At 34.5% G+C, this 10,000-nt stretch overlaps 1 protein-coding gene across 7 annotated transcripts in view; it reads left to right on the top strand.

Moving 5' to 3' along the window:
* The window catches only part of Sara (Smad anchor for receptor activation), a 47,156-nt gene that overhangs the window by 12,256 nt on the left and 24,900 nt on the right, over window positions 1-10,000 (top strand). For all 7 annotated transcript variants that reach the window (XM_043004211.2, XM_043004210.2, XM_043004209.2 and 4 more), the window contains exons 4-6: window positions 1-1,205; window positions 3,991-4,338; window positions 4,608-4,796. The exon at window positions 1-1,205 is cut by the window's left edge and continues 943 nt beyond it. In XM_043004211.2, the coding sequence (XP_042860145.1) occupies window positions 1-1,205; window positions 3,991-4,338; window positions 4,608-4,796 (1,742 nt within the window). The remainder of the gene's footprint in view (window positions 1,206-3,990; window positions 4,339-4,607; window positions 4,797-10,000) is intronic.

The following is a 10,000-nucleotide window of genomic DNA, read 5'->3' as shown; positions in this document are numbered from 1 at the left end:
ACAACAGGAACATAGACTGCTTCCAGACCTAATGTCTATGAACAGTATAGACAGCTCTGGGACCAGTGAAGGAGCAAGTTGCATACCAGATTATCCAGAACCAGCTATAGTTATGGAAAATGCTCTTTCAGATTTACAGATGAATGAACCTGCCATTGTGATGGAGAGTCAGTCATGTAGTAGAATACCAGAGGTTGTAAATGTCCACCAGACTGCTGAGCAGCAAGGGCATGGTGAAAATCATTTAGTAGTATCTAGAAATACAGTTGCAAGCCCTTCTGTCAGTAATACTGTAAGTCAAGCTCCCGCTGAGGAGGGAGCTGCTGTTAATGATGTTCCTGGTATTCTCCAGGATCATGTTAGCCCTGTCTGTGATAATGTAGATAGATTACAAGCTGCTAATGCACTTGATAGTGAAAGATTAGAAAGTCAAGCAACACCTCAAGGATCTCTACCTGATGTCAGTGATGTCAACCCTGTCCCAGTTACTTTTAATAAAGATGTTGCTATTGATGATGCTGATCTTGATGCAGAACTAGCTGAATTAGAGGAAGAACAGTTTCGATTGCAAGGAGCATATGGAGGCAACACTTATCAATCCAAAGACCTGTCAAGTTCATCTAACACAGAGAATTCTAAAGCTGACAAAGCTGCTGTTGAAGGTGATGTACAACAGTTGCCAGATTCTGCTTTAGTAGAAGGACTAGATTTGATTGATGGTATGAATGCCACCCAGTCTTGCCAGAGATCAGATGTACAAGAGTGTACTGGTGATGCACAGGCAAAGGAAGAAGGTACTGAAACCCTGGAAACAGGAGCAGCTGATTGGCAGCTTGAAAATAGAAGTAAAGAAGAAGAAAAATCAGCAACTATAGGTGCTAACTCAGTGCTTGAAACGCAGGAAAGTGTATCATTGTCACAGCGCTCAGAAGTTGGTGGTGTGGAAGAAGTGATCTGCCAGCCTCAGAGCAGTGATATGTCTTCTCAGGCATCAAGTAATTGTCATACAGGACACTGTATGGATGGTAGTGGCCAACCGAGTAAATATCCAGAAGGAGATGGAGGTGACAATCTGTCAAATAACAGTACTGGGACAGACACCATGTCTTCCAGTAGCACGCTGACTGATGGAGATCTTGGTTCACCTGAGAGGCAGCCACAGCAGTCTCAGCCAACACCAGAGTCACCATCCAGAGTAACACCAGGTTAGTATCTTTCATATGAATTCCTGTATTGAAAAGAACTACTGTTATCAGTCATTATATTTTAATAAATATGTGATGTCAGTAATCCTTCATATAAAAGTAAATGCTTGGGAGACACCAGTTTCTGTACCTTACACTTATTCCCTCAACCATTGTCTCTTGGCTTGTCATTACTAAGAATATAATTTATTCAAATGGAGTTATTCAATCAACATATCTATGTTAACATAATAATATCTCTTGATTAGTGTATGTTTGTACCTTAACCCAATGACGACGGTGCGTCACACTCGTGTGACGTCAGGAAAGGGTTAACCTATTGCTGTTGGGGTGCCTAACGACCTAACTGGTCATCAAGGCGGGCGGTCTACAACACTAGCAACACCGGCTAAAAATTATAGGGACGGGGAAAGGGTTTTCTCTGCCCTCTGGGTAGCGCAGACTAACCCAAACAACATTCTTCCACAAATCCATTTTAAAATGTAGGTTTAGGCTGACTTTGGGATCCTGTAACTCTAGAGCTAGTGCCGTTACAGCCATAATACTTCATGACTGTGTGCGCACTTCAACTGTGAACAGATCCCAATGTCTTGTCATTTACGCATTGACTCCTGTCTTTTAGGCCTAATCAGTGCCAACTTGTATGTCATGACACCCATACGCAGTGGGTTAAACAAGTAATAGGTACTTAAATCAACCAATAGAATTATGATATGACTTAGGCCTAATGTAAATACAGAATAGTCATATGTGATAGGGTATTATAAATAATCTGTTGCTTTGTTTTGATCTCTGCTATAGATTTTTTTTATAGTCATAACACAATACAGTATATCAAAACAATTTTTTTCCATTATACCATCTATCTTGCAAAGGATGTTCAGATAAATATCATCATAGTCATATTTCCCATGATATGTAATTTTAAGTGACAATTAACCACCAACAAAGTATTATGATTTGGATACCAAAGACTTTTCTGTTTTTGTATCCTAGTAGTGCTGACAGTGAAAGTTGTTAGCTGAAGAGTTCTGATTGTGTTAGAACATATATCTGTAGTTTAATTTCATATATACCCCATACAAGCACAATTATGGAAAAAATTATACAACTACCAATCCTAATCGTTAGTTGGTTAGGGAGAAATGATTGATGAGAAATTGCTCAGTATGGAAAAAAGAACATACAGCAGCATACAAACAGTAATTGTAATTAGTTTGTGAGAGAGAAATGATTGAAGTGGAACTACTCAAACTACTCAAACTCAAAAAAGTGCTCCTCATTAGGCACTTCCCATTTCACTAAATATTATTGAAATGTGGTCTCATCATTCCTCTGTCCTTTAAAAAATAATTCTTTATACCAAATTTTTGTTTATTTCTTTATTTTCAACAAAAAAGTTGCCTATTTTGATGCACCATGTCCTAGATGTAACATTAGTGCCAAGTAAAGATTGTTCTTTGTATCTAAAGCATCATTATTGTATTTTTTATGTCATATATTACACAAAGGATCATAATCTTTAAAGGTAAGAGATGTAGAGAAATTTTCAAGAGTCATCTTTAGATTTTCATAATTGATCACTATATTTTTGTCTTGGTAATTGTCCATTTTTTATCAGTTGTACATGCCAGATACTCTGGATTTTAGATTTATTTATTTATTCTATTTTTATTTATATTTTTATTTTTTATTTTTCTGTGGGGAAGGGGATGTATTAACCCTTTCACAATGGGTGTCACATATATGACGTGGCAAAAAGTGTGCAACACTGGATGTCAATGCATATGTGACCCGGCGTCAACATCTGTTCACAGTTGAAGCACGCACACAGTCATGAAATAATATGGCTATAACGGCGCTAGCTTCAGAGCTACAGGGTTTAAAGTCAGCTTTTACCCTTGTTTTATGACCTATTCATATAAAAATGCCATTTAGGGTAGTCTGGCAGCCCAGAGGTTGGAGAAAACATTTTCCTCATCCCTTTAATTTTTAGCTGATGCTGGCAGTGTTGTATAACAACTGTTTTAACCGCTAGTTTCATTGTTACACATACCATTGTCATTGTGTTTGGTGGGGAGAATCCATTTTTTTTGGTTTGGATTTGATTCCTATGAAGGATGGAGTTCATTTTCTTTTATGCAGAAATGTACTAACCTACCACTTCTGTCTACTCTAATTCAATCAACAACAAAAAATTTACAATATCAGATTAAGGGCAATAGATGAGAATCTATTTTCTTAAGAATATATTAAGCTGAATATGGGAGAGGAGGTTATTACTTTTTCCTTTAAAGGCCTCATGTCTTATCTTATGTCTTATCAGCACTTAGCTGCATTATCTCAAAAACCTTTTTTAAAACTTTTCTGGAAAGAGAAGCAAGTGATATCAAAGATGTTGATGTATAATGTATATTGGTGTATCCATACTGTATATATAGATAAATAGTTTAGGATTATCAATGCTCAATCATATATTAATTATTCAACCCTTCCGATCTTCAGCCTGGTCTGGGAATCAGATTTGTGTGTTTTCTCTTATTTTCTAGACTTACAGTTTGATATGTGGCTCTATATATGAAATATTAGCAAAGTTATACTAATTAGTATTTGGTATGATGCCTTAGTTACACAGCTGCAGGAATAAATAACATAATTTTAACAAAAGGAACAATGCAATGTGAAAGGGATCCAACCCTTTGAAAAATGCCCGTCGTTTAAGTATTTTAAGTATATCTGAAACTTTTGTCTGTGATGCAAATAATTTTTATTAATTCTTTTTCAGGAACCTTGGTGACAGCAGTGTATGATGATGACAGTGGATCTGGTAGGGAAGATGAGGGCAACATTGATGATGGTGGTGCCTCTGGAGGAGCCAGTGCGTCTGGAGCTGTTGGCGCTTCGGGTGGAGGGATGATGGTGGGTCACGTAGCCCCCTTCTGGATTCCTGATGAAGACGCCCCTTACTGCCAGGAGTGTGGTCAGAAGTTCACAGTCATACGGCGCCGCCACCATTGTAGAGCTTGCGGACGAGTCTTGTGTGCCCAGTGTTGTCATGATAAGGCACCTTTGCCATACATGGACTACAAAGAAGCTCGAGTTTGTGGGTCTTGCCTGCAGTTGATACAGGCCGGTAAGTTTATCTATGGATGCTGATAACACAAGCCTAATATCAAGTATAAGTATTTATTTGGTATCATTTCAACGATATATTATGACATCATCAATATGATGATGTGTCTGTGAAATATCTCAGTAACTGAGGTACAGGTTTTACCATACTTTCTACCTATTTTTTTCTTCTTGTGCTGGGTAAATTACATAACAATTAATTATAGTGGAACCAGTGGGTGCCTCCTTTGTATACACTCCTTAATTCTTATTTGTTATCTAATTTCATAGGGCTGGAAGATGAACCCGATGCAACAGCAAGATCATCACGACAGTCATCAGACAGTCATCGGCGACCCCCAGATCCAAATAACCCCATGGAGTACTGTTCTCGAGTGCCCCCTCCGCAGCAGGTTGCATCAACATCTGCAGTGCCACCGCCCACTGTCATGGTGCCTGTGGGAGTGTTGAAGCGTGAGGGTGAGTACAGACTAGGTACTGCAGCCTCTTTGCATGCCTATGTAAGCATTGCAATATAATCTCACTAATTCTTATTCTACTTGTGAATTGATTCTCAGTGGATTTGCTCTTGCCAGCATTTTTAGAAATGTTAAATCATACTTTTCTTTCCTTCATCTGTTTGCCTCTACTCTTTATTTTCTTCCTTATACATCCCTTCCTTCTTCTCTTCTGCTATTTTTTGCATCTTCTTTCCAGTTTATTGTTCCTTCATGACATTTCTGCACCCCCATTTGCTCTTTTCTTTCTAAAGATCCTCATCTCCCTCCTTTTATTCTCTTCATCTGTAGTCTCTAGTTTTATTTTTCTCTCACTTCTATTTTCTTGCTTTCTTTCCTTTTTTCCTTTCTTTTCTTCTCTTTCCTTCCTTTCCTTTCTTCTCTTTCCCTCCTTTCTCCTTTCCTTCATTCTTCATTATTTTTGTTAATTTCTCATTTTTGATGAAAAATACAACTTATATTAATTAGTGAGGTTTGTTTGTGTGATGCTGCCAAAGTTTTACTGTTAAAAATACTTTGTTGTTTCTATACTTTTGCACAAATTTTGCATTTTATATACATTTTCATCTCTTTTATAGAATAGTTTGGCACATTAGAATGTAGTTGTTTGTTTCTTTGAATTGGATCATTATACTATTGATGTTTTAAGACTTGATTTGTAGATAATGACAGTGTCACTAAAAATGCAAATATTGATAACTCTTTGATATGTGTGTTTGGCATAAATATGGATTTCAGGTCTTTAAAAGAAACCTTTTATAAATATTAATGTGAATTCACTAGATCATAGTGGGAAGTCCAAGTACCATTAGATTATATTTATGAAATATGACTGCATGTACTGAAGTTAAAAGATAGTATCCTGCACTGCTTTAAACCTGCATTCACTTCATTATTACCGAGTGCTGTTAATGGATCCCTTGCCCCACAAGCTTAATAGAAACATATTAGGTTTGAGCAACAGAGAATGATTTTCTTTCTTGTTTTTCACTTGCACAACACATCCAGATGGACACACACATTCACGGGTACACATCATTTACCTATTTTGTATACAGATATTTACATAAACCTTATATACTAGAATGAAGAAGTTTTGTTCTTCAAGGAAGACTGATATTTATGCAGACTTTGGATCTGACTAATACTTTTAAAATGGATATATGGTGCATTTTATTTTATTTTATTGTTTTCTTTCTTTTTCATTTTTGTTGTTGTTGTTGTTTTTTTATTTTGACTTTTTTTAAGCATTGGATGGTAAAAGATTGGAAATGCATTATAGATCTCTTACATATAGATATATTATTTGTTTTGTTTATATCTTTTTATGTGTGTTTTTCTCTCATTGTTCCACATTAGGTGATATTCTATGCTTTTTCAGGTCTTTTTTTTTTTACTTTTATTTATGGGATAAACATTTTCACATGAACTTTATATCATTTGAAGTTGAAATGAAAGGTATTAGTTACTTGTGTTTCCCAATGTTTCTCTGTATAGGTTTAGCTTCTGACTGTTGAAGGCTGTGGATTATTCATTCATTTTTTAATTTTTTTATTATTATTATTCGGGAAGTATTTGAAATCAACGTGAAATATGTTTATAAAGGCCATCTTTTCAGGTAGCAAGAGTTCCCAGTTTTTCAAAGTGATATTACTTATAAGATGAACTACTTAGCTTTAAAGCAGTCACACTTGCAGGTTTGATTCTATCATATTGTATGTAAAATAGATGAATATTAAAGATTGTGAAGATTTTATTTCAACATCACAGATATAGAAAAGAAATATGAAGATTTTAGTTGTGATAATGAGATATTGGCAGTAGTAATGTTGGCGATTAACATAATAATGATAATGCCAAAAAGAAAATATTGATATGAATGATAGCAAAAACAAGGATAATGATAGCAGTTAGAATTTCATTCTACCTGCTTTACTCATGGCCGCATGAGAGTAAAGGTCATTATCACTTCCTCTGAGATGGTATTGGGTTAACACATCATTATTGACAGCCATCTGGTTTGTACACTTGTGTAGCAAGGTGTGTTGACGCCTACACGCAGGATCGAATCCAACTGTGAGTTATATCAACATCAACAACAATATCTATGATAATTATGATGATAATGGTAATAATAATGATGACAATGACAATATTAATAATGAAGATATTGGCAATATAAATAATGGTGATATTGGCAATAAAAATAATGATGATAATGAGATTAAAGGTAAGATAATAGGGGTAATTATAATGCATATGAAGTTCAAATACAAAAATTGTATCTTTAAAAAGGTCCCTGTCAAAGATTAGGTTAGACTCTGAAGATGAGGAATGCTATATTTTCATACATCCATCTATATCAATTTTTTATAGTGAGTTTATATCATTGTCAGAATGTATGGGTGAGGGTGAGAAAGATGAAAACATACAAACAGAGAAACAAACACACAGGACACAAAGAAATCACACAAACATGTATATTTACACAAGCACACACACAGATCTACTTGTATGAATGCTAATAGAACAGGATTAGGAGATTTTGATAAAGGAGTAGATTTGGGAAGGATTAACTTCTATGAAAAAACTAGTGCTTATAAACACAATCCACTAGATTGATATTATCGTTAGTTATGTTAGGTTATGAAATCATTCCTCATGTGAGTTGCATATGATATCATTGTTACATTCTCATCAGGATCATTATCACAAAGTTCATCAGTTGCACTGTGAATTTTGACAAAAGTACTTTCAACCCCTCTGATGAGACAGACCACATCTTAAGATGTTCAGCGTGGGCTAGGCATCTTAATTCCTTAACGATGAGTGACGAGATATCACGTCAAGTGGTGGCAGTGTCAGCCACCAGGGACAAGATATTTCGTTGTGGCTATCCTCTTGGCCGGCGAGCCAGGTGATCAGACATGTAGCACTTGGCTGCATTCAGTGCGGGCAAATAGCCCAAGGCGTTATGCATACGCGTTTGAAATATCCTGGCGTTTCAACAATTTGGAGCCAAAACAGCCCCATTGTTAACTGGTTAAGATGTGTGTTTTTTATTATTTTCTAGACTTATGGTTTGATATGTGAGTCTATATATATGATATATTACCAAAAAGATACTAGTTATACACTGCAAGAAAAATATCTCAATATCTCAATTGCAACAAATGAAAGAATACAGTACAAAAGTGATCCAAACTTGAGAAATATACCGATCACAGAAGGGATAAAATGTTTTGATTTCCATGATTGGCTCCATCTCTTCCACTCTTGATGTGTTAGCCTTGTCTTTTTTTTTCTATTTTCTTTAAGAATCTGGAACAGTTAAAATGAACCAATATAGAATGGGACCTAACTATTTCAACAAACCAGTAATCTTTGTTGTGGAAAAAATCTGATATGAAGAAAAACATACAGCTTATGTGGTAAAGAAGTTGAATAATAGTTGTATTTGCTTACCAGATTTCCAAGAATGTTAATTAGGTTTCATTTTACCTTTAAAAAGCATGTATTTGTTAATCAAGTAATTGAATTACAACATTTTTATTTGTCAATGTCTCCTTGTGGAACACTGTACCCATAGCATTTGCTTTAGGTATATCAAATTTAATGAGATATTTTGCTAAATGTTGTTTGGTATATTGACCTTAGGGCTGTATATGATTTTAAACATTTCAATGTGAAATTTGTTTACAGCTTTTGTTTTCAACATGATTATATACTTATAAAAACATATTTATTGAGCAAATACAAAAGTGTAATATGGTTCATACATTAGGAGACTGATTCAGTGGTTTGCCTTGTCTTATCTTTTGCTTCTGGTTTCAGATGATCTGTCATAGTATAAAGAACAGTTATTATGCATACATTTAAAACTAGGGATAGATTTTTTTTTCCTCACATGATAAGGATATGTGAGTCATTATGGAAATGCATTTTGACAATTTGTTTTGTGCTTGGTATGCTTTGCTTCATTTTATCACATTTCATTTGGTTCTCAAGATTTAACATCCCTGTCATGCATGGTATTTAAATGTACTTGAAGGGTTGGTTAATGTGTTTTAATAAGATCAAAGGATTGTGGTAGTTTCTTTATAAACATCAAATGTGTTCACCTTTTTTGGCTGTGTGTGGCAGTGCATCAGACATGCCCAACTGAGAAATTATTATTATTGATTATTATTATTATTGTTATTATTATTATTATTTTAATTATTATTGTTATTGGTATTGATATCACCATCATCATCAAATATGATAATTAACCATTATCATTATTTACTCTGAGAGGGTAGCAACAGTTCTTATATTATTGTTATTATTGGAATTATTATTATTACTGTTATTAATATTATCGTCATCATCATCAAATATGATAGTTAACCCTTATCATTATTTACTTTGAGAGGGCAGCAGCAGTTTTGTTACCTGTTAATAGAGATGCTTGGTCTTATTGTTGATACCATAGGTCAGACCTGTATGTTAGGTCAAGTAATTTGCAGTTTTTTGGGTGACTTCTTAAAAGAAAATGATATATTTAATGTGTAAGAAATGCTATGAAAAGATGATAATGTAAGGGATGGTGTAAATATTTCATTATAGGTATGACAATAACTATGTTCATGTTTTTTGTTGCTTGAAGATTTATAATGCTAGCAAAAGCAATTTATTTTTATTATCTAGTGAGATAATGTAGCCGCTATATGTTTTGTTGTACAAAATATGGTCATATTATTCATCTTCTATCTTCAATACATTCTAAGAAAGCTTTGAAACTTGGTCAAGAAGATGCAAATAGTTTTTGGATCTGGGACTAAAGATTACATGTAATGATTTATGTTCAAACACCATATTTTATTAGTTTATTGGATGTTGTAGCTGTTGTGCAAATATCTTGTGCATCAGCTGTTAATTCTGTTATACATGTGAATGATATAAATCCCAGGATCTCCCAAAACATTCAAATGGTTACTTCATCTTCAGAGTTGTATAATCAATTCATACCTTTTGTAAAATACATAGAAACCCTCCCATTGGTGTCTTAAGAAATAAGGACATATAAATGAACAAGTTTAAGGTATGGGTAGTGAGGTAATATTATTACTGAAAAAAAAAATCCCTAAATCTCTGGCCCAGAATATAGTTGATTCATTCCAGAAA

This window comes from Penaeus japonicus, unplaced genomic scaffold (genome assembly GCF_977035675.1).
Source record: "Penaeus japonicus unplaced genomic scaffold, GWHDUDI00000001_assembly GWHDUDI00000003, whole genome shotgun sequence".
NCBI lineage: Eukaryota > Metazoa > Arthropoda > Malacostraca > Decapoda > Penaeidae > Penaeus > Penaeus japonicus.
The sequence above is the reverse complement of the archived record's forward strand: the minus strand, read 5'-3'. Positions and strand labels throughout refer to the sequence as shown.